The sequence below is a fragment of the Ptychodera flava genome, chromosome 8 (assembly GCF_041260155.1).
Source record: "Ptychodera flava strain L36383 chromosome 8, AS_Pfla_20210202, whole genome shotgun sequence".
NCBI classification, from domain to species: domain Eukaryota; kingdom Metazoa; phylum Hemichordata; class Enteropneusta; family Ptychoderidae; genus Ptychodera; species Ptychodera flava.
The window spans coordinates 11,869,178-11,894,413 of NC_091935.1; the positions used below are offsets into that span (position 1 = coordinate 11,869,178).

General features: G+C 37.8%; 1 protein-coding gene across 1 annotated transcript; it reads left to right on the top strand.

The window, feature by feature from the left end:
- Window positions 1-4,032: 4,032 nt before the first annotated feature.
- Window positions 4,033-25,235, top strand: LOC139138495 (arylsulfatase J-like). The gene is made up of 17 exons (XM_070706895.1): window positions 4,033-4,312; window positions 8,563-8,686; window positions 10,568-10,678; window positions 13,401-13,512; window positions 14,491-14,542; window positions 16,092-16,195; window positions 17,464-17,588; window positions 18,045-18,109; window positions 18,668-18,769; window positions 19,240-19,303; window positions 20,472-20,569; window positions 20,877-21,013; window positions 21,212-21,270; window positions 22,003-22,117; window positions 22,505-22,574; window positions 23,190-23,306; window positions 23,865-25,235. Exons 1-16 carry the CDS (start codon window positions 4,286-4,288, stop codon window positions 23,283-23,285), a joined length of 1,461 nt encoding a protein of 486 aa, XP_070562996.1. The 5' UTR covers window positions 4,033-4,285; the 3' UTR covers window positions 23,286-23,306; window positions 23,865-25,235.
- The last annotated feature ends 1 nt before the right edge of the window (window position 25,236 follows it).

The following is a 25,236-nucleotide window of genomic DNA, read 5'->3' on the forward strand; positions in this document are numbered from 1 at the left end:
TGAGTAACCGGGCGTTAAGAGATAATCGTTATAAGACGAACCGCATCATTTTGTACACGCTTGTGAATTTTTTCCCAAACTATACACAGGTATGTCTCAGTAAATATTGGCTAAGTCAGCCCTGAGTACAGGATTTCCGAAAGTGAAATCGAATAAACGTACCCAAACACTTGATAGTTCTGAACTACACGTACCCGAATTCTGACTTAATAGTGACTAATCGTGTCAGAAGGCGATGAATTCGTATAACAGAGCTGTTCGACAGGTATTCTTCTGATGACCGTACATTGCCCTAGTCAAGTACTCATCCCTGTGACTCTGAGGAACATCTGATTATCTTCAATGGGAGCAATTTTCACGTGCATTGCTAGATTTATCTGGGTATTTTTTTGTGTCTGTATGCATTCGTGATTGACGAGAGTTCTGCGACTTTCATCGATCAATATCATCAAAGAGGAGGCACAGGTTGTCGATGCATAAACTCTTACACGTGATTTATCTTATCAATAAATTAAAAAATGATTTTAAATTTGTCGGTATCTTTGAATACCAGGGTACGCCACTCAAACAATGAAGTTCTAAAAGTTTGCTCATACCATATTCTGAAAAACTTTGAACCTTTCTGTCAAAGCGATGTTTAAATTGAAGTCACTGGATGAACTATATTCTCACGTGTGTTAAAACGTCAAACCAATATTAGAATATAACGTCATCATTTTAATGGGTGCGGCCAGTAGATGTAACTTTTTAATGATATTTCCCCTAGTTTTGTTTAGAAGCAAGTATATTTTCTTGTTCTACTCCCAAAGCATATTGAAAAACACAGTATTCAGTTTGTCAACTCAACCTGTACATGAGTAGATCGCATTGTTATGTTTCAATTCTGGTCCGGGCAAGAAATCAACTGAAACAACAGTGAACGTGTGTACACGCTGTGTTGAGAAGCTGAATACCGTACTTTTTTATCTCGATGTGCTTTTGGAAATAGTGGTGGACCGCGATATTTGACAGTATTGTCATCCATATAGTTTAGAGCACTTGAACGAATTCAAGCCCAGTAAAGAGCAATTATACCATTTCTCTGCATATCAGGTGGGAAAAGGAAGGTGTTTTTTGGTTTTCTCTGAATTCTACCCTCTGAAGGGATATGGGCTTTTACTGCATTAGGAAACCATTTCCTTTTTGAAACACTTGTCAAGTAAATTCAAATTTCAACGGTAATTTTGATTATCCGCCATTTTCAAAAAATGGTAATATTACAAAGAAGACAGAACATACAAAAACATTCACCCATATGTATTACATTAACTACTCTGTGAAGGTTATGTGAAGATTTCAGTGCAGATATGCACTGTATCCACGGTTTTGCTTTTTCGCATTTGGCTGCGATTTAATGTGTGGGCACACATTTAGTGTAAGGGAATCTTCAGTAATTACAAGGGTTGGGCCTGGGGAATTCTGTGAACACCTGTACTGTAAAATGTAATCCTCCCCCTTTCTGACATTCTAAACTTGACCCTCCCCCAAACCACTGCAGTATTCTCCCAAGGAACTTACTGAAACAGTATCAGCTAATTTACATAACAATTGGTTTAATTGTTGTGTAAGTTAGAAACAGAAATTACAGAGGGGAGGCATATGATATTTCATACATTTTGGGGAAAGGACGACATATTTTGTGCAACTATAAGAAGGCAAGATGTGGCTGATATACTGCGTCACCCAAAATATCAAATCATAATATATGGGAGTCTATCAGGCAAACTATTGACAGTGTTCCCCCGCAAAACAAGCTATATCTGTACATTTATATATGTTTGACAATATATTTGAAGGTACTTTGCTTGAAGTGGAAGAAAAGTGTGCATTTGTGTACAAGAAATTAGATTTTTGGATTTCATCGAAATGTTGATTCACTATACATGGTAGTCTTTAAGGAAACTCTGTGTATTTATGAACGCTTGATTATTGATATTAATGTTCTTGTTTGGTCTAGGGTAGTTACAAGTCCATGTGTGTGCAAGAAATTTGATTTTTGGAATTTCACCAAAATGTTGATTCACTATACAGGGTAGTCTATGAGGAAACTATGAATAATTGTTTTCCTATACAAAACGAGGTAAATCTGTGCATTTGTGTTAACTTGATTGTTGATATTAATGTTCTTGATTAGACTAGGGTGGTTAAAAGTCCATGTATTTCCAAGAAATTTGATTTTTGAATTTCACCGAAATGTTGATTCACTATACAAGGCGCACTATGAGAGAACAATAAACATTTTTTCCAATATAAAACTAACAATATCTGTGCATTTATAGACGTTTGATAATTGATATACACTTTACCACCTGTCCCATACGTTTTTGTCTCTTGGCTTTCATTAGATTTAACTGCTCAAGGTGTTCAATGTAGGATGCCATTGCATCTTCTTTGCTTGTGATACGTGTGGATAATGTGTATGTATTTAAGAGAATCAATGTACTTCGTCGATGATTCACGAAATATCACATGGTTTGGAGGTAAAATCAGCTTCTGTCAAAAGTGACCCTCCTCCAAGATAGGTTTAATAAAAGTGACCCCCGAACAGTTTTCTAAAAAGTGACCCTCCCCCAAATTCCCCCGGCCCACACCATGTAATTACTGAAGGCTCCCTAATCTTTATCTCGTTAAAAATTGCACCTGCAGTCCCAGCGGGTAGTTAGTAATAAGTGCATACACAACTAAATTAGTACATTCTCACAAACTTATTTTATTTTGAAAGTAAAATCATAAAAATAATGCTAAAAGATACAGCTAGTGGGGCTTTAAGTTGGTCAAAATTAGTGTAGGTTAAAGAAGTCAAGCCGTCCACAATTCATCGCCATTAATTTGATTTTCAAATCTCAGTCGTTATTAAGTAGCAGCTGTTCTAACACCGGGTGATCGATTTGTCTGGTGTATTTTGTTATCTGGAATATTGATCAACAGGCAACCTGTCAGGAAAAGCTGTTATTCCTTCATCGTTTGATATATTCAGTCCCTATGACGTCATCAGTGTTCTCTTCATTCAACGTAAGGTTTGCATCGCAACTTTTGAGCACACATTTACGGGCATCGAGCTGGCTTACCTGAAACTGCGCTTAAAACATGCTATCTATAGCGGGTCGTGTGCAGAGAAATGATTTGCGATGCTGCATCCATCTTGCACACATCCATGTGCCAATCTTTCGCGTAAAATCCATAAATTGATCAAAACGCAGATAAATTATGTAAAGCTGTGATAAATGTTTTAGCTTTGCCTAAAACACGCATAATTAATTTTCACTTAGTTTACAACTAAGAGTTATTGATTTTCTCGATTCCATTAAACTTGTATACGATCGTATTTTACACTTACGATAAAGTACAATCTGCAATATTAAGAATTTGTTTTTGCTCTGATAAAAATGACCGATCTTCTCTGACCCTTTCCTGTCATTATGGAGATAAGATAATTTTTTGTAAAGAAAACAATTTCTGTCAACATATGAGCAACGTACTTCTTAGTTTTCATTCATTTAATGCCCCTCCTCAAACAATTTATCATTAAGGTCTACTGGAACTTCCGTCAAAAATCACGTGGTCGCTTGGTCCAACTAAATGTCGTTGACGTTTTCAAGTTTCGTCTGTCGAAATCGGGCGAACTTGGGCGTTCCCACCATAGCTGTGTTGGTAACGTGTGGTCTCTTGTACAGAGAAACATTTCAGAATACTATATAGACACATAAAATATGTTAACCTTGGCTGTATATCAGAGATGAAGGGATTTTATTAATTTCTTTTACACAGCCTGTCATTTGCAAACCCTCAGCCATACGGCTTTTGAATTTCACAAATATTATGATGGAAGGCATTCTTTCTCATCTGTGACCGCATTACGCAACGTCAGTTTGTTTCTACTGACGTGTCACTGAAGATAGTGAATTACTCAGATAAAAAAGTGACATGTTCAGATGGAACGGTCACTTATTCGTACCGAAGCCTCATTTGGTATCTAGATGTGTTCCATATGCCTTCAGGGTGCACTCCTACTATATGCACGCAAAGTTTGGTGGCACGTGAGACGATGATGACCTCGCTTTGAAAAGTGGTCCTGTCGCCGAAACCACAAATCAATGATATCATTCATCATCATTATCAACGGATATATTTTTTTCTGGAGGGGGTCAGCATTTTAATGTTTGCTCGCCTTAACTCGAATCGACTTGAATCAATGCACGCAGAAGCATCAGCGACGGTAACAAGTTGATATTGCGTCAGAGCCATCATGGAAACCAGGCAGAGAAGACATCAGGTGAGTGATTTGAGTCAAGATTTGACCAACGTTAGACAATGTAACTAACAGTGTGCAGAAAATTTAATGACTCATTTTTTATTACGATACTTCTTTCTCCGCTGCTCCTGAGAAAGTGACATTCTCATCCTAGTCAACGTTTCTGAAATACTTGAAGTGCAAAAGTTCAAGCAATTTGCAACTCTCATACGACAAAAATGATGCTTCCTTGAGAAACAGTGAAACAGAGAACTCCAGTTACGCTGCAGCGGGCGTTTTTAAGTTCAACTTGAAAGGAAAAAACACAATACTCTCACATCGTAGGCCGTAATATCACTATCGAGTGATACACGCTGGGGTGAGCTAAACGACATACATTGGCGGTAATGTTAGGAAAATTTGAGGTTACCAAAATAAGTTGTAGCGGACATCGAGGTCAATGTTAAGAAATCTGATGTGACTGAAATACGAAGTCTTGGTACGACATAGAAATGGATGCAATTGAAGTAAGAAATCGAGACATAAAAGCGATGACGAATTAATATAAAGGATGAAAAAATCATTTGGAGTTGGTTGGAGTGACTAAACAAACCTGACCTCCTCGATGCTCCATTGATGAGATACTCCAGCGTAACAATTTGAGGGCCAGCAGCTGCACGTTTTGATGTTCTCTTACTGAAAGTTCAAGATCTAGTTGTATTTCCCAAAGCATGTTAAACATCAGTATTCAGCATCTCACCACAGCGTGTATACGAATGAAATACGCTGTTATTTTTTATGTTTGAATTCTAGTCCGGACCAGAATTTAATTGTCAACAATAACAATACAGTCTATACAAGAGCGCAGGCTGAGTCGAAAAGCTGAATACTGTATATCTCAATATGTTTTCGGGAGTAGAATCAAAAACTTACGGTAAAAACAAAAGTAGGGAAATTTCGTCAAAAATTACTGCTAATGACCTTTTAAAGGTTGCGCACTATAAAATGCCAAACATTATTAAGATTCCCTCATCCTCCGAACCTGTACTTTAAATTAATCTGTCGAAACCCCGAACTTGACATTGATGCACATCCGCGAAGTCTGATTTGTTACTTTAAATCTGTTTGTTGATTGTGTGATTTTTCTGCATTTGTGGATTTTTTTTCGCGGGGGGGGGGGGGGGAAGAGAGGGATGTCACCGTCCGACGTAATCTCCAGGAGGCAAACATTTCCACAGAAGGGCTGGCGATACATAGACCTTTACTTCATTTCAAACAGACTTGGATAGATATGATTACCAGTTCAGACCAGTGTATTCGCAAACAGTTCACCAAGGCGATGCAGATGTTGATCATGCACGTGAGGAGCTTTTCACTAGGTGTTATCGCAATGTTCTGTGCACTGGTCAGATTCGGGTCACAGGCTATTTGCCCTATTTAGTGCAATTGTACACTACAAGATCGCGTACTTTTGTGAACGCCGTTAAAAACGTTAAAAAATGTGTTAATAAAAAAGTAGCGATTTAATATTTTTTGAATCAAAGGACAAACAATAAAAATAAGAGTTTTTGAATATTTAGATTTCCAGAGTTTATCAAATGAAATTCCTCTGTCAAAAATATTTGAGGTTCTGGCATTACGTCTCGCAGTCATGTTCTGTATTAAGCCTTAGCCAGTAGAGCTTTAGGTAGAATGCGCCTCGGGGACAGATATTCTGACTCTAAAACTTTTACAATTCTTTTCTGATCTACCACTTGTGATGGTTCATTTTAAAGCTCTTGGTGTAAAAAAAATGTCGCCATCTTAGTTTTCCGAAAAATTGAAATTTTATTTTTCTCCATAGAGTTAAAACAGAGATGTCGGCCATTTTGAATTTCAAATATCGGTAAATCTTGGGTAATTTGTTTCTCCAGTAACAAAATTGCACGGGGACCCCCTATTTATATTTTTGATTTTGAAAGAGAATTGTTGCAAGATTCCTTGAGGAAAGTTTGAGCAAAAATTGAAGTCTTTCACTTTAGGCGAATTCTACCTTAACTGATTTTTTTTCGCTATCAATAATGCAGCCGGCTAGTATTGGAGTATCGCGATGGACGGGATATTGATAAATTGAGATATTAGAGTGTATTTGCTCAATAATCGGAATCCATGCCTCTGTCAAAAAAGAACGAAGAGCGAACGAAAGATAAAAAGTTAGCGCACTCAACGTTGAAACATCGATATTTCTCATGTCTTCGATGATTCAATTATTGTAAAATGTTTCATGTCATTCTCTGTTTATGGAGATCGATGACATGTCGAGTCATTGACGAGTTTCAGTGTTGTTGTTTCGTCGTTTGGAGTGTTTTGAACGTTGTAGAGCATCGCTTACAGATCAGGAATACGGGGTCCTCTTGCAATGACCACGTCGAATGACTATACGTACGGCTGAGCTGACCAAGGTATACCAATGACGCATATTCTGAGGTGTCATAAAAATGCTGCCTTACGAATCTCTTGAATAACATATCCATATGCATATCTTTGTTCAACAATGCGATGACCAGCCCATGAATCTGGCTTGACTGCCATCTTACCCTAACCAGCAGGTAGCCACGCCAGCGAATGTAACCCCCCCCCCACGACAATTCAATGTACAGCGATAGACTGATAAAAGCGCGTGACTGGTGACGATGACATCGGCAAGGTGGGTCAGGGTTGCGTGGATCTCTACACACAGCGGCACGTGCGTTGGCGGGGAATGGTAATGCCAGAATAACGAGATGAAGCAAAGGTCGTCATATCAAGACAAATTGATGGCTTATCTCGTTGTCTTCCTTTCTGCCGACGCAAGTTATTAATGATCTCTCCAAGTTCGAGTCCCTAAAGCGCGCGATATAAACCATGCGTTATCAGTCCACGACTGTTTAATTTGCAGAACTTGTTTGCTGATTTGAAGCCATTACTTGAGGTTCACATTCCACACTGAAATGTGCCATTCGTCATTAAATATTCTCTTATTCACAGTCCATTTATAGTGTGTCTTATTACAGGCAATTACGCTGTTATAAATTTCAAGTTTCGCCCATTAGCAATGTACCAGCTTTTTATAAACGAGGTCTATACAGTATCCAGTTCAGAAGTACATTTTCTAATGGCCACTGGCAATTCGCGGAATCTTTTACTGATGTGGCAGAGATCTTGTAATTTAAACTCGTTGTTGCAGGGATTCTGTAGCGTTTCATGCATTTTGTCACGTGATTGTGTTGTACGTAAACATAAATCTGAGAAACATAAGTTTGAAGCTCTTGTAGAAAGCAGAAAACTTGTGCTCTACTCAACACAATGAAAGTAGAATTCCAAATCTGTAAATTCAAAGAATTTGAGCCCAGCTCTTCGAGCAAGTTTTATAATCAACGAATCGTGGTCGTGGCAAACAGCAACATACGCTATTTTGCATTACATTCGTGCTGTGAAAATTCTCTTAACAAAATACGAAACGTTTACAGCTCGTCGTATAAGTTCATTACTCTCGCGATTTAGGGCGGACATTCAACTCATTGGCGGAAAATGTCAGACTTCTAAAATGAATGATTGTTCTCGGGATAAATTTCAAATAAAATTGCAACGTACGGCAAAAACGTTCATCCTGAGGATATGCGAACAATAATGACAAAATCATCATCATCATCATCATCATCATCATCATCATCATCATATTATTCATTATTTCATCATCATCATCATCATCATCATCATCATCATCATCATCATCATCATCATCATCATCATCATCATCATCATCATCATCATCATCATCATCATCATCACTGTAATCATTATCATATCATTCATTCTTTCATCATCATCATCACTCATCATCATCATCATCATCTCATTATCATCATCATCATCATCATCATCATCATCATCATCATCATCATTATCATGTCATTCATTCTCTCATTCATTCATCCTCATCATTATCATCATCATCATATTGATTGATTGATTGATTGATTATCATCGTCATCATCATTCATTCATTCTTTCATTCATTCCATTATTATCATGGTCATCATAGTCATCATCATCATCGTCATCACCATCATCATCATTATTATCATCATCATTGCAACTTCAGACGCTGCCACTATCCCACCACCATCCCCACTATAGCTATCATCTTCATCATTATCAACTAAACAACAACTTTCGTCCTGAAAGCTATATTTCTTAGACTTAGACAGAGAGATTTTATAGTCATGTTCTACAACTTTACTCTGATGTTTCCACCAATTTCCTCTACACAGGGATCAGCTGGTCAATCATCGTCTTTGCATGGTCGTCAGACGACAGGGAGACAGTCCTCATGTACTCCCTACTTCCTGCTTGGTTTGCTCATAGGAGGCGCTGCAATAATTTTAACTGTCAAAGGTAAACTCAATGAGAATTTAATCACACAAAATAACACGTATTATATATTTTTTATCGGTGATCTATGTTTGCATGTATCGATGGCTTATTCATTGTAATTAACTGCAAAGAATTAAAAGATTTCTGTGGATGGTGATGGCTAATAAGATGGAAGGCAACACGCAAACAGCAATTGGGTAAATTTATAATTTTTTGGTTCTGTACGAACACAACCATCCGACAGATGTAGCCAGCCCTGCTGACGAAACAAATCTGTAGTGGGAATGTAAACTGGTTTATCCTTGTAAAAATAATAGTTTATCTACCTCATACATACATACACAAAGATCACCTGTAGTAGTAGAGTATGTATGTACCTATGTATGTACCTGTGTATGTACCTATGTAAGTACCAATATATGTCTGTATGTCTGTATGTATGTATGTCTGTATGTATGTATGTCTGTATGTATGTATGTATGTATGTATGTATGTATGTATGTATGTATGTATGTATGTATGTATGTATGTATGTATGTATGTGTGTGTGTGTATGTATGTATGTATGTATGTATGTATGTATGTATGTATGTATGTGTGTATGTGTGTGTGTGTATGTATGTATGTATGTATGTATGTATGTATGTATGTATGTATGTATGTATGTATGTATGTATGTATGTATGTATGTATGTACATGTATGTGTGTGTGTGTGTGTATGTATGTATGTATGTATGTATGTATGTATGTATGTATGTATGTATGTATGTATGTATGTATGTATGTATGTATGTATGCGTGTGTGTATTGTTTCAGAAATCTAAGCTGAAGTTGTTTTCAACTCTAGCTTTTCAATTCTTGAATCTTCTACTACTTTGTCTCCGTACTCAGTTGTCTACATGTATCTCGTCACAATGACGTTTCAAGCCCCGCGGTCATCTTATCGTTTCTTTTCTTATCACGCCAGTTTATGTTTTAACCTTTTCTGACCGGTCAATCACTTCATAAAATCCTGTACATGATATATGTGACGATTGGAACTGCGGTCCGGTTTAATTTCTGTGAAGGTACAAAGGGTGGGGGCGCTAACGACTCGTGCGATACGTGAAATCGTTCCCCATACCGAGCTTGGTGAAGTCACAGCGGGCAAGGTTGTCCTTCAAACTTCCAATTAATCCAGTATCGTGATTATTTAAGTCTTTAAGACATTCTAATCAGCGCCGAAAGTGTTCTAGAAGATCAAAGAATACTAGTATTGGTCCGTGAATTCTTCGACGGCTTGACAACGTATGACAATGATCGCTCGCTGCACTACCATGTAATGACCATAATTTGTTATCGTCATGCCTCAGACTAGATAATCAGTCGATTTGGAAGCAGTGTCAACGTCGACAGTGCGCATGATCCGTTAACCCTCCTTAATGCCCAAAATTACTACAACCGAAAGTTCACTGACGGTGTATCTCACGTGATACGGTCAATGTTAAAACACAGGTCGTTCGAGCACAATCTTACATATTGTGGCTTTAACATTAAAAACCTTTACTTTTTTTCGAAAAGTATACGAATTAGATTTGCATCTTAAAGTTTACCTCATTGTACATTCTAAGGGGTATGAGAATTTCCGTGAACTTCACGTTTGTATCTGGCAAAGTCTTCGACACAGCCGGATTTGTGTGGAGCGTATGTAAATCTGCTGACTGTGGCGAAGTGCGTTACCCAGTTCACACGACAAATTCTTCCCGATAGCTTTGACTTGAAAAAACTCAAGTAGACAAATCGACAAATAGTGTTCGGATACAATTCTTGAAATAAAGATACGCTTTCCATGCAGTCATACCATTCGACCGAAATTTTACACAAAGAAAGTTCACCTCTGTTTCGTGTATGGTATATTTCAGCGACAGCTACTGATACAGTAGTCAGGCAAGCACGTGACAGTACTGACCATGGGAAACCCGCCGAAAAGACCAAGAAACCGCACATCGTGTACTTTCTGGCTGATGATTTAGGTAGGTCTTTGGTACACCAATGCTGCATATCATCTAGCGACACGTCTTTTCAGCTTGTATTCTCGGATGCTGGGCGACATATACATCTTTGCGCATGATCAAAACGTCACCATGTTTGAGTGAGATAACATTTTGTGACAGAGATTTTGAATGAACAACACTACAGGTGATACAATAGAAATCTTAGCGCATTTCGGTGTTCATGCATGTATAATCATGTCTTCCATATTTTTTCAGGCGGTTTGATGAAACAATTTTGATAAAAGCGAACAGACATTCGGGTAGATACGGAACATTATCATATAGGCCTACCCATGCCCATATTGCTACATCCTAGTGACGTTCACCGTAAAATATCAGCCGTGATATTTCACGGTAAACGTCGAGATATGCACGATGAACGTCATCAGTTTTAGAGTTTTCCCGAACTACATTAGCAGTTTGTTGGTAAACAACGTAAACAACAAAATGTCTGCCGCTCCCCGCCTGCGAAGCGATGTCGCCGACGTAAAAACTTGAAGGGCTTCGAGGAACACGGGTATTTCTGGTTGCAAAATACGGAAATAGGCCTATCACGTTGAGTCTTGAAATGTTTTCCCATGGTATTTTTTTGGTCAAGTTCCAGCAAACATTCTGCCCGGCGTCGGCACTGTGCACGGTCTCCACCGAACAGGTAGTCAGCGCGTGGCGTGACAGCGATGTCGCGCGCGCGACGACTGTTGACATGGCAACTCTAAAGGTAAACTAACAAAATGGCGTCCCCTCTCCGCGCGAGCTCCGTGCCGTACGACGATCGAAATCAGGATAGATTTAAAGCTGAGCAGTTTTTGATCGGTTACAGTTGTACTAGCAAATTGCACCTTAAAATGTTCCTTCTGTATGACGAGTTTTGTATCCTGGTGTCTTTCTTCTTGGGTTTCATTGAGATATGGACGACTTGCAGCTATGTCGCGCGTGATGTTGACATCTTCGTCGTATACTTTATGAATGAAGCCTGTTCACATAAACATTCTGATATTTATGCGCAAGGCGTAATAAAGTAAAGCCTCAAAATTAAAGGTTTTTCGTTCTATTAGTAAAAATTCCCTAAAATTATGGGCATGGGTATATGATAAATCGGTTATTACCCAATATCGCCTGTTCCTTGTGTCGTATCAGCATTTGTGTCATTTGTGCTGCGTCAGACACTCGACTTCGTCTCGTGTCTGACGCAGCACAAATGACACTCATGCTGATACGACACAGGAACAGGCGATATTGGGTAATAACCTCTAAATGTATGTGTCATTGCTCCGTATCTACCCGAATGTCTGTTCGTTTTTATCTAAATTGTTTCATCAAACCGCCTCCGATGTTTGCATTCGCCCCACAAGTACCTTCCAATACCTGCCTTAGCTAAGGGGCGACGTCAAAAGTTCAATGTAGGATAAAAACTTAATTCCCTTAGTTTCTCCCCAAACCCCCCCACCCCCCTAGAAACTTAATTGACTTATATTGAACCTGTTGCCAGGCTCTTTCTATGTAAAGCAAAGCTAAGGATCAGTCAATTTAGGGGTGAAATAAAGTAATGCATCGTTAAAGCTCCACTAGCTGTAACTCTTGAAATTTGTCGACCTCAAATTATCTACCTATTCTCTCCTCTCTGAAATCTACCCTCTGAAGAGATATGAACTTTTACTGCATTAGGAAACCATTCCTTTCAGAAATATTTCACATGTAAATTAAAATTTTAACGGTCATTTTGATTTCCTGGTATTTTCAAAAATTGGTAATATTAAAAAGGAATCAGAACATACAATATCATAGTTGAAAACATTCACCCTTGTGCATTACAATTTGGACTACTCTGTGCAGTTGATGTTAAGATTTCAGTGCAGATATGCATAGTATCAAGGTTTTAGCTTTTCTGCATGGGGCTGTGATTTAATGTTTGGGCGAACATTTAATCGCAGTGTAATCTTTATCTTGTTCAAAATTGCATATATAGCCCCGGCAGGTAGTTAAAGTGTGTACACAGACCTAAATGACTACATTGTCACCAACTTATTTTAGTTTGAAAGTAAAATCATAAAAATAATGCTTAAAGATAAAGCTAGTGGGGCTTAAGATTGGGAACACACTCTGTGTTTCATCAAATGTAAATACAACATACTAACAACAAACTTGAAGTTTATCAATGAATGAACAAGAACAACAACAATAAAGTCCAGGTTTCTCCTTCCAGAGGTATAAAAACTATCTCAACTGTCCTGGTGGTTGTAACAACTCAGTTCACACTACTCCATTCAGGCGGACTACACGTGCACCAGAAATGTAGCAAAATACAATTATAAATTCCGAGTGCAACCATATAGACAGTAGAGAAACTACCGTCTATGGTGCAACAGAGGCTAACAGCCTACATTGTTTACACTAACTAGGCCAGGTGCAGCTCTGCACCGTGTTAAAACAACTCCCTCCGCTGGCTTCAACATGAAAGTGTGCATTTCTGCTCTATTTTTTCAAAATATTCATTCCCCTTGCAATTTTTACCTTAAATCGATTTGTAGGATAGAAACTTTTTTAGGTCAAAACCCCCCCCACCCCCAAACTAAAAGAATTAAGTTTTTTATCCTTCATTGAACTTTTGACGTCGCCGCTAACTTCATGTCGTTTTTTAACTTTAACCCCCGGCTTTAACCACTGACGAATGCGCCACCTCACCTGATATGGCCTGCTACAGGATTTGGTGATGTTAGTTGGAACAATCCGGATGTGATAACACCGAACATGGCAAGACTTGCCGGCGAGGGCGTGCTTCTGAACAACAGTTACTCACAACCTTTGTGCACACCGTAAGTTACTCAATATACGCCCACCGATTGACTGAAGTGAACAAAAACGACTAAAAAACCAAACAAGCAACAAATGCACATAAACGACTCACTTATTGGGATATCATGAAGTAGTGTACATTTGTCTTGTGATGGTGTGACTTTTTTGTTTCGAAGATCTGTTAGTGGGTTTGCCCGTTGATCTGCGTAACAAATAAAATAAAATAAAATAAAAAATAAAAGATAGTGAGTCATCAGTGGTTACAAGTGAAAATGGAAACACATATAAGTTTGAAACCGCAATACTTGCAAGACTTGCCTGCGAGGGCGTGTTTCTGACCCACATTACTCACAACCCTTACACATGTCAGTTGCATGAAGAACAAACAGCTAAACAAGCAAAAACACGTAAAATCGAACAAGCGTCTAATACACTAATACAATTTACGTATAGCCTTGTTCACGGTTACAGGTTTGTTACTAAATATAGCTGTACGCGCGCGACATCGGACTCGCAGCTTGAAATGCGGACAAATTTTATCAATGTTGCATGCGTGGCTGTTTTTGCAGCTTGTACTCTGAGTCGTGAATATGTTTTTTAGTATTCACTGTTACACTAGCAGTCGCCCATGAGATGTATTTTCGTCGTTCTTGCATGCGTAATTTTCAAAAGCGTAATCTAAAAATGCGGACAAATATTTATTTTTGCATATTAATGAGAGAACAGTGACGTAAACTGTGAACGGCCCTATTGGAATATAATGAGGCGATGAGTCACCGATGGCTATAAGTGAAGATGACAAAATTATTATATTTCAATTGGAAGCCGCAATATTTGTTCCAGATGCGGAGGTAGAAGGTCCCGACAAGTGGGATCCAAGGGGGACTGATATAAAACTAATAACTGACTGGCTATATTTGGGCATTTTATTTTTCGTCTTCCCTGAAATGAACTAATTGTGCCTCATTCCAAAAATGCTACTTTTCAAACCCATACAGGAGCCGAGCAGCGATAATGAGCGGATACTACGCTCATCGAGTTGGTTTGCAGGTGGGTGCTGCATTCTTTGCTCGTCATTCTTTGCTTGTCTTTTAAGTTGGCAACCCTATCATGTGACTAAATTGATGAAGCCAGCCCCCCTAACTCATTAGGAATAGTTTATTTTACCTATAAAAGTTGCGAGAGCGGTATTTGATCCACTGGTTGCAGGTAGAAAAAAATATTATTCTTTCAGGGTCATCTTGGTCTGAAAACAATACATTTATTGCTTGAATTAACCCTGCATATAAAAATTCGCTACAAAAATTGGTTCAGACTTTTTGTTTTGACTTACGTGACATTAAAATTCAGCTTCTTGATGCTGCATCGATATAGAGAAGTTAATTCAGTATTTTGAATGCCGTTTTCTGTTAATATATACAATTTTTGATATACCAATAATCGTATATAGTATGATGTGACATGCATTTAGCTGTTCAAGTCACCCTTGTCAAAATATCACCTTTTCCTACTACGCTTTGCCATCTTCGTACAAATGACTTGATATTTCGGCTGAGTAGTGCTCGAATAATTACAAAATCTACTATACATATCGATTATTCTGCAAACCACAACTCCATTGAACTGCGCCCCCTGCCATTCCGTCAAACAAAATTACATAATATATTTACCCCTAATCGTCGCTTCCACTTTTTGTCGAATCAAAATATTTTTTTTTGAAAATGTCACAAAACCGACACCATTAACCGCTTATGCATCGTAAATTTCCAAGATGTACTTTATCAATGATGGCCTTCTTGTCGTTGGTTTTCATGATGAATGCATTTGTTGGAAACCATATGCAAGTTTCCATCCAAACTCAGTGACTCTATGGGACCTCAATATCATAAACTTAGCCGGAAAAGTTGTCGGTTGGAACGAAAACGAGAAAATAGCTGGCTGCCTCTGTCGTCTTTGCTAGAAGTCCAGGGCCCAATAACTTTTCTTCATGGCCTTCTTGGAAGTAATTCACCACCTTTTTTGTAGTTTTGCGATTCTCCAAACATCGCACCATCTCAAAAATTATTCATTGAGCACAGGGGGAACCAAGAAGCACAAATATACAGTCAGGATTTTTAAGTTGTAAAGTTAGGTTAAAATGAGCCTCTAGGTTAGATATTAGGACTCAAATTTTTACTCACAATTCTTTTCTGATTTATCACTTTAGGGTTCACCGTCTTAGTTTTTCGTAAATCAAAATTTTTTATATCCTCAGGGAGTTAACACAAGCTTGGTGGACATTTTGAATTCCAGATATCTGTAAAAATTTGTCTCTCTAGTGCCAAACTTTGCGCGTTGACCCCTTAATTATACTCCTGATTTGGTAAGAGAATGGTTGAAAGTTTCATTGAGCAACGTTTGAGCAAAGCAAAAGTGTAAGTCTTTCACATTCGAGGTGCATACTACCTTAAGAGCCAAAGTCTGCTGCTGGACAAGGAAAATTCACATCTTTCTTTGCAAGATTTGTAATAAATTCGGACAGCCTAAATGATGAGCTGTTGTCAAGACAAATCATCTCTGATATTACGGCACTTACAACTTGACCATTGTTATCTTCCAGCACCAAATTCTGTGGTCCCCTCAGCCACACGGCTTGCCTCTTGATGTGAAACTTCTTCCTGAAAAGCTGAGAGATGTTGGATATAGAACACACATGCTTGGAAAGTAAGACTTAAGTCAATATCCCCATCTTTCGGCTGTCTCTATATACAGTATGTATGTATGTATGTATGTATGTATGTATGTATGTATGTATGTATGTATGTATGTATGTATGTATGTATGTATGCATGCATGCATGCATGCATGCATGCATGCATGCATATATATATGTATGTATGTATGTATGTATGTATGTATGTATGTATGTATGTATGTATGTATGTATGTATGTATGTGCGTGTTTATGGTCTATCTATCTATCTATCTTCTATCGATCTATCGATCTATCGATCTATCTATCTCTCTCTCTCTCTCTCTATCTATCTATCTATCTATCTATCTATCTATCTATCTAACTATCTAACTATCTATCTATGTAGTTGTATACACCTATTCGGGTCTTCGCATGCCTTCTTCATATCACACCACTTTTTATGTTTTGAGATATATATATATTATTCCCAGAATCAAAAGCAAAACAAATACAAACAAACACTTTGTGACAAAACATTGAGAAAAGGGGGAAAAGGAGAAAGGAAAATAGTTGTCTAGCAACTAGTCAAGTCCATCTCCTTATACAAAAGAAAACAAATATATTCTTAATAATATTCTGGGCAAAACTGTTCACTATACTCAATACATTAAATTAAATGTAATACAGAAACGTAATCAGTACAAATAAATCAAATTATATTAATATAAAATTACCAAAAGAATTCTGCTTCAGGTATGATCGTTACAAATAAAGATATCAATTGGTAACAGAAGAGAAAGAAAAATAACCTGGAAATAACATCACAATTTTCGAGAGAAAAAGAAAAAACTATCACCGAAGATAAAGTTAACTTAGAATGAACATGAAAACAATGCATGACTGGCTAATTTGATGACTGGAGATACATTTTATATTGCCGTTTAAATTGATGTCTATTTTTTATGTCTCTTATACTGCAAGGGATGCTGTTCCACAACTTCGTTGCAGCATACTTAACTGTAAATTGACCTGCTTTGTGTCTGACTTTTGGTATGGCTAAGTCTTTCCGAACATTTTGCCTTGTACTGTACACATGTGTGATAGGGGTAAAAAAGTCTAAAAGGTATCTGGTAGCCTAAAATTCAAAGCATCGTGTACGAAAAGTGCGAGTTGTAATTTATGTTGTTTGAAAATGTCAAGTATACCTAGTTTCTTGAAAGTGGTGCAGATAACTCTGTGATCGAATTTCACTGAAATGGTAATTACAGAATATTGGTGCATTTTTTGTGTATGACAGGTGGCATTTGGGAAACTGCAAATGGGAATATACACCAACCTATCGAGGATTTGACAGTTTCTATGGTTACTACAATCTTTTGGTGACGCACTTCGATAAGATGCATCGCACCATTCAAAATCAAGGTGAGCGATAATGATCCTCTCACTGAAGACCCCTATTGCCATTCAGCGGATCTGTCGCTGCATATTGTTATTTCAAAGGGCAAAATTAGTTCCAGAGATTGTTTGTGTACACGAAATGAAAATGATGTCGTTCAAAATATACTGTAAACTGAACGTTAAATTTAAGATTGCACAATCTGTCCTTGTTTGCTAGCTTACACGTCTGTCTATACCAAGGGTTCATGATTTTTTTTACGAATTGTGCCAACCCAGGCTATCCAAAGATTGACTAATTGGCTGCTAACAACGGCCTTGCATAAAAGTTGGCATGATGTTGCGGTAAAGCTAGCACGCACATTGATTCAACTTTCTTCGATAAACCTACGGTTTGCGATGAGTTAAAAATCAGACTGATAGCTTTTTACTGGTCTGAATCAATAGCAAAGTTGAAACGAGTTCATTCTTTTTCGCGTACAGACGTCGCAGGGTATGATTTTCGGGACAATACAGGTGTAGTTGAGAAAAGCGATGAATATCTGACGGTAAGTTATGATCTGCTTACACTGCGATGACGTAAGAGCAAGTTAAAACAATTCGTATATGCAAATATGTTAACTTCTTTTCACCAGAAAACGTGGCAGGATACTTGTAGTATTATTTTAAAAACATCTCACTTTGAAAGGTAAAGAAGAATTTGCATGTTAGCTCGTCACAGCAAATGAACAGCCCGGCTGGTTATTTGAAATTTCCAGTGATTGTGCAAGCTAAAATTTATAGTACCTGTGAACGCTAAACTTGAAGGTCCATCGCAAGAGGGCGCTGTCCGAGAGCCCTCGCACACCTTGAACCCAGATCATCATCGAAATTTGTGTTTGGATTTCCCAAATTATCAGGCTTTCCAGAACTTACTATTGTGGAGGATTATGTGGTGATGATTTTCAGGGTATATTTTGACCTTCATGTGCGAAGTAGAAGCTACTGAGTGACAAATATCCGTCGGTACAAATCAAGACAATCTTGTAGTACTATAGTGTTTGTAGTGTTTGTAGTAGTGTCATTGTGTACTCTGATGCGGTGTTCTGAAATGCATTGCATCGCAGGAAATGTTGGTTCGTAGAGCCGAGAAGCTCATCAAGGAACACAACGTCAACGACCCTATGTTCATGTACTTTGCTATCGATCTTCCAAAATGGCCAAGTGAGGTAGGCACGCACGTTACTAGGGCAAATGAGTCGGTGCTTTGATCTGGTCTTCTATCACTTTTTCTACAACATATAAAGACATACTAGAAAACATTAATATTAATATTGTGGGGAAAAGTTCTGGCCAAAATTGTTTGAAATTAAGTCCTTAGAAACCGAGAGTCATTAACTATTTTGTCGAAATATCCGAACCTATTTTTACCATAAGGCATTCAAAAATTTAACTTACACGTGCCACAAGACTAATAAATTAAGGATAAATAACAAGCCTGACTTGTAGCGTTCTGAACGTATTTTGAATAATTCAAATGAGACTCTGTCATAAAATTACAACAAAATGTTTGTTACACGATTATCCAAAAAAGTATTTCACTGGCACATTAATACTTCATGATTTTTACCGTGTCACCGTTGGACAACGAACTTTAATCAATGATTAATGAATTAATATTCTGTTTCTTGAACGAAAGGCCCCTCAACGATTTGAGGATTTGTACAAGAATGTCAAAAACACCGACCGTAGAAAACTCTGTGGTAAGTACACGTTGCTATGGTGACAGGGGAGATCAATATATCGGCGGGACATTGTTCACAAGGCACTTGCGATAGGCACACAGACGCGAGTTTCAACTATTCGATTAAAGCCAACTATCGTCTAGGCTATGAACTGATGACGAAAGCAAGGGATGCTACTTATATCATAAAAATATTATTTTGTGGAGACGGAGGTTGCCGTTTTGGCGTGAAAAAGATATCATATTATGTATGTCGTCCTGCGTCAATACCCATCCACACTGTGACAGTGGTGACAGGTGTATCATGATAATACATGAAATGTGATACTTTTTGTTAAGGTCTTTTTGTCCAAAAATTTTCTTTGACCTTTTCTTCCACACGTGCTGCCCTCGCTCAAGAGATCCATAGATCCGTCCCTTCGGCTTATTGTTAGCATGTAACGACATGAATAAAATTCTATCATTGGCGGACTGATCAGAGGCGTATATTCTCTAGACTTTGCACACATGTTATATAGGATATACAAAAACAAAACACTTTTGCCAGAAAACTTGCATGATCACAGCGCTTTTTTTGCTTAAACCTTGCCTACCATTGTCGAACATGCTATCGCTAAGACTTTTTGAGCCTGAATTTTCCACCAGAATTTGCTATCTCATTGTACCTTTGAAACTATGATGACACGGTTCCAAAAACCATTCTATCGCAGAGAAGCCAAGGAAAATCAAACTTGATTTTCTAGTTGCAATGCAGTATTGTACTGTGCTCTAAAGAGCGAACTACTTTATTTTGAAGGAATAAGGAATAGGGTTGTAATTTGCGAAATCATTTTAGCCTATAGGACCCAAGGTAAGATTGTATGTTTATAAACGACGCGCTGAAATTTAAGAGTCGTACCTATTAAGCTTATTCATTTTGACACTCAAATGTATGTTTTTGATTTGATTTTGATTTGATTTATTTAGCACTTAAAAAATATCCATACAGTACAAACAAGAAAAAAGACAAAGACAGAAGTGCTGGGATAACACAGAAAAGTTAAAAACTTATTTCCACTGTGGTCCCACGAAAAAAAAAATCACAAGCAAATCGGCACGACAACAATTAATAAAAAACAAAATCATTTTGCTCACGTTGATTCATTGCTTCATAAAAATACTCCTTTAAATGTGATTACATTCCCAAGCAATGGTTTCTGCCATCGACGAAGCTGTCGGAAATCTAACGAGAGCCTTAAAGGAACGTGGAATGTGGGAAGATACTCTGTTTGTGTTCTTCAGTGATGTGAGTTGATGATCCTATCGAAATATTTGTTTTACTGTTGTAACTTCAGCGAGCTCGACAGCAAACACCAAATAGTTATCATACACACGTTCCGAACGTATGTATACGGAGCATCTATCTTTGTAGAATGCTGCCAATCGAACCGCGTTTCATCCTTTGCAATAGGTCCGTTTGTCCACTTGCGAAATACAAATGTGACGAGACAGACACAGAGATCTCATCTCATGTAGTTTTTAAGGTTCTTCTTAAAATCTTTCTGCCCTAGGAGGGATTTATGAAATACGATGCTATTTTCCTCTTTCGGCAGAATGGGGGAGTACATTACTTAGCGGCAAGCAACTGGCCATTGAGAGGTAATGCCGGAACTCTATTCGAAGGAGGATCCAGAGTGCCTGGTTTTGTGTGCAGTTCCGCTTTGAAGAAAACCGGTTACGTGAACAACGAGTGAGTTCTGTTTTATGGCCTTCCACAGCCTGTTAATAATTATGTCGATCAAGCAACTACAGGTCGTCGCTGTGTTCATTCTGAGGAGTCGTTTCTTTAGAGTTTCGTAATAATCAACAAAATCATTATCTATTTAGGTTATTATCGTTCAAGCACAATATGCACTACATGTTTAACGCTGCTGTTATCGTTTCACAGGTTAATACATATAACAGATTTCCACACAACGATCCTGAAGCTGGCTGGAGCCGAAGCAGGTAGGCACGGTGCAGAACAGATTTCATTGCTGTATTTGGTTATTACGAGTTCCAAAACACGACTAAATTAACTTGAAAGTTTTAAAGTAGTCCGTGAAAGGACGTTAACTTATGCTCAAATTTTCGTCAATGCAACTTTCAACTGTTCTCTTACCAATTCAAGAACAACTCAGGGGTCACACAGCAAAATTGGGTCCTAAAGGAACAAATTACTGAACACTAATCGATATTTCAAATTCAACATGTCAGCCTTTTCCTGTGCTCTCGTCTATTTTCGAAAAACCAAGACGGTGAAATTTTTTCTAACACCAACAGCTTTAAAATGACGCCCGCAAGTGGTATACCTGAAAGTACTGAAAAATTGAGATATCTAATATCTGTCCCCGAGGCGCATTCTGCTTTAATTTAAGGAATTAATCTAATGCTATATATATATATATATATATATATATATATATATATATATATATATATATATATATATATATATAATATATATATATATATATATATATATATATATATATATATATATATATATATATATAAGTGTATCTGAACGTCCGGTAGTCTTACGTGTCTTTGTGGCAACCAATCGTCATAAGAAATGGTACTTTGAAAAACCTCGACACATGATATGTATTCAGAAGCATTTTCTTCCTCTGTCGTTTAGCTAAGGTTAAAGGATACCTTTCGAGTACCTTACCTGTTTAATTTACATTTTTCTCTTAGAGGGCGACCTAGATGGTCTGGATGTATGGGACACACTATCAGAAGGAAAACCATCGCCTCGGACGGAGATGGTGTACAATATTGATGACGTAGAACCTACTGGGTCAGCTATCAGGTGAGCAGTGACGTCAAATGAACATGAGCAAATCGCTTACCGAAAATATTGTAGTAAGCCGCCTGTAAGCTTAATGTCCATGGCTTATAAGGTTGAGGAATTTATGCCATATTCTGTCCGTGGAAGTTTTAAGTAGAATTTTACTTCATGCATCGCTGACTCCTGCAGATCAGAATAGGTTGATCCAGCAGTGACCGACTAAAATCTCACAATAACGCATTTCCACAACAAATCATTACTTACATGCAAATGCCCACTCCAAAGATTTTACTCAGAAAACGATGGTCTATAGGGCATTGGTTTACAGTGTTAGCTTGTTAGGCCTGTAGGCGAGCTTTCCTCCACGACGCTCACAGCCTTTTCCTGCCTATTGTTTCACCTCTGTAGAGTTGGAGACTACAAGCTCATCATCGGTAACCTGAAATATTTCATCCACGCCGTTCCCTCGCACTATCAGGTAAGGATGGAAGAATGTGCACTTGATGAAAATGTTGAACATCAGAGAAAGTCAGATTCTGCCAGACTCTGCTAGACTGCTGTAAGTTCTGTACAGAGAGAATGTAAACACTGAAGAAGTTGATAGATATTCCAGCTCTCATTTTTTACAATACTTTGCTGTTTAATATGCGGTGTGATTGGACTCCTGTTTGAGATTTTGGAGACTGTGAAATTTTATGAAAATTTAACACTTAATGTTTCAACCGTAGAGTTAACATTCAACTTTGTTTCTGTAGTACCAAAATTTGCACGGTAACAAAAGGGTTTAGCAAAAGATTACACCCGTGTAAGTCATTTAAGCCCCAGCTTCGAGGCGTCACGTGGCGTGTATTATCCCACTGACCTAAACGTTCATAGACGAACTGAGACTCAGCATTATATGTAAGATCGTTGTCTTTATCACAATTTTATAATAATTGCAATGCCTGTTCTTGCCTGATCCAGGCGTAAAGCCATCACCAGGGAAGCAGCTTATCATTAAAATTTGCAGGCGTTACTTTTCACCGATAACATTAATAATAGCAAGTAGTGATGACGTCATTAATTTGTTTTTCTCGAAAATTCTTTTTTTAAGATGGTTGGCATAAACCAATTCTTGATGGCCCCCAACCAAAGCATACACCCGTACGCTTCGGCGAGCTGGGCAAGTTGCCAGACTCTCAAAATGTAACCTTACTCTATAATTTAAAAGGTAAGTAAATTAGTCTGTTTGTGCCTATCAAATAGAAAAATTGAAGGGACAATAGCTGTAAAGTTTTATTATATTGTCATAATATTACCGCGCATGCCGGACAAACACAGAACAGTTTGTAAAAATAGGGAAACTTATTGTTGACACATTAATTCTGGTCCACACTCAAATTCAGTTCTCACAAATGGCAACTGACATTATGCATTCAACGGCCGGGTCAATCAGAAAAGCATGAAATTACAAAAGCAGGTTTAGACATTAAGACTGAGAGAGAGAAAAATCATAAGTCATCGACGTTAAGAACAGAGTTGCATAGACATAAAATCAGTTATAATGTTTGTAGCTCATGTTCATTATTATTCATATCATCTCTTTTCATAGTCTATACAATCGAATGTGATATTTTTCAAGATTTGTCAGCGATAAGTATTTGAAGGTCTTCGTGCAAGACAAATTATTGCATGTATGAGTTTAGATTGCTGTCTTGCCCTGGACATTGTAAACCACAGTGTCTCAAAATGCTCTGTGATTTAACTTATATTTTATCATACGTTTCAGACGACCCTATAGAAAAGGTCAATATTGCTGAGAAATATCCAGGAAAGGTGGCGGAACTGAAGGAGAAGCTGAAGGAATACGAGAAAAAATTGAGACCGGCCATCAACCCACCCTTGGACTTTGAGGGCGCTAATCCTGACAACTATAACGGCGTGTGGAGCCCCGGTTGGTGCTAGAGTGTAACCATGGTTACAGAGATGGCCGCCGAGTACCAGTCAGAAAAATAACCGCCTTTATGTACGCGAAAGATAGGCGTACTTTTAATGCCAAAGATGTTGGCTTATTTTTTACTTTCAAATGAAGTTTTCAAATATGAATTACTTACAAAGAAATATTCAATGTAAAATTGTTGTATTATCCTGACATAATTATTATTGTATAAGAAAACTGTCTGAACACAATTTCAGAAAAAAAAACACGCAATACAAGCTGGAAACAAAGTTTTTTTAACTGACTTATAAAGAAAGATACAGTGTAAAAATTTTGTAATATCCTGACATTATTTTTATTATAGAAGAAAACCGTCTACAACGCAATCACAGAAAAAAAACGCAATACAAGCTAGAAACATAAGTTTTTTTATGGAAATGTTATCCCGCTTTTCATATACGAACGTTCGGAAACGTTACTATTGAATCCATAAGTTCAATTTCGTTTTCTTTGACAGTGAGAATGATATGATTCTATTGCAATTGGCCTTGCAAAGTACTTTCCTGTATTTGAAATATTGGATTTACATCAACCGCTTTCTTATTAAAGTTAGCCTACGCTATGTGTCTAACAAATAATGTTATTGTTGATGTTGCTTGACAAATCCCCGAAAGCAACCGATCCCTACAGCAAGCTTGCTCACAAGACCCTTACTTTTTTAAAGTTGCCCGCTGAGAACCACAATGAAATCTTAGGTCACCTGGCAGGTGGGGAAAAAGCCTTGCTCACTTTCCCGCCAAGAAATCGCTTGAGGATATTTTTTCTGCCGATAGATTAGATAACTGTATTCACGGAAATAATTCTTCTCGAGTGCAAGACTTAGTTTTTGTTCATTTTAAAGGCGGTCTTCTCGATCCCTGGTTCCTGCATGCATCAGTGAATGTATGAAGTGATCGTTAACACTTTGTCAATATTTTGTTCTTCATTGAAATCGTTATCGATTATAAATTTCCCTGGTATTATGTAGCGTCCTGGAAGCGATTAGCCGATTGGTTTGCCTAAACTTATTGTCAATCAGCTACTACATACTGTATCAGACTACTTAAGTTGCTGTAAATGATGACTATCTATCAACCATCTGTAACCTTTCTAGCAATCGCATATTGGCCACATTTCCTGTTACTGTGATAATAAACTGTGCCTTTAAAAACGTTCTAACAAG

Bases quoted from the DNA above. Each gene is read 5' to 3' on its own strand.
- LOC139138495 (XM_070706895.1), top strand. From the start codon at position 4,286: ATGGAAACCAGGCAGAGAAGACATCAG. The intron at 21,271-22,002 runs GTAGGCACGGTG...TTTTTCTCTTAG, and splicing joins GCTGGCTGGAGCCGAAGCAG to AGGGCGACCTAGATGGTCTG. The intron at 22,118-22,504 runs GTGAGCAGTGAC...TCACCTCTGTAG, and splicing joins CCTACTGGGTCAGCTATCAG to AGTTGGAGACTACAAGCTCA.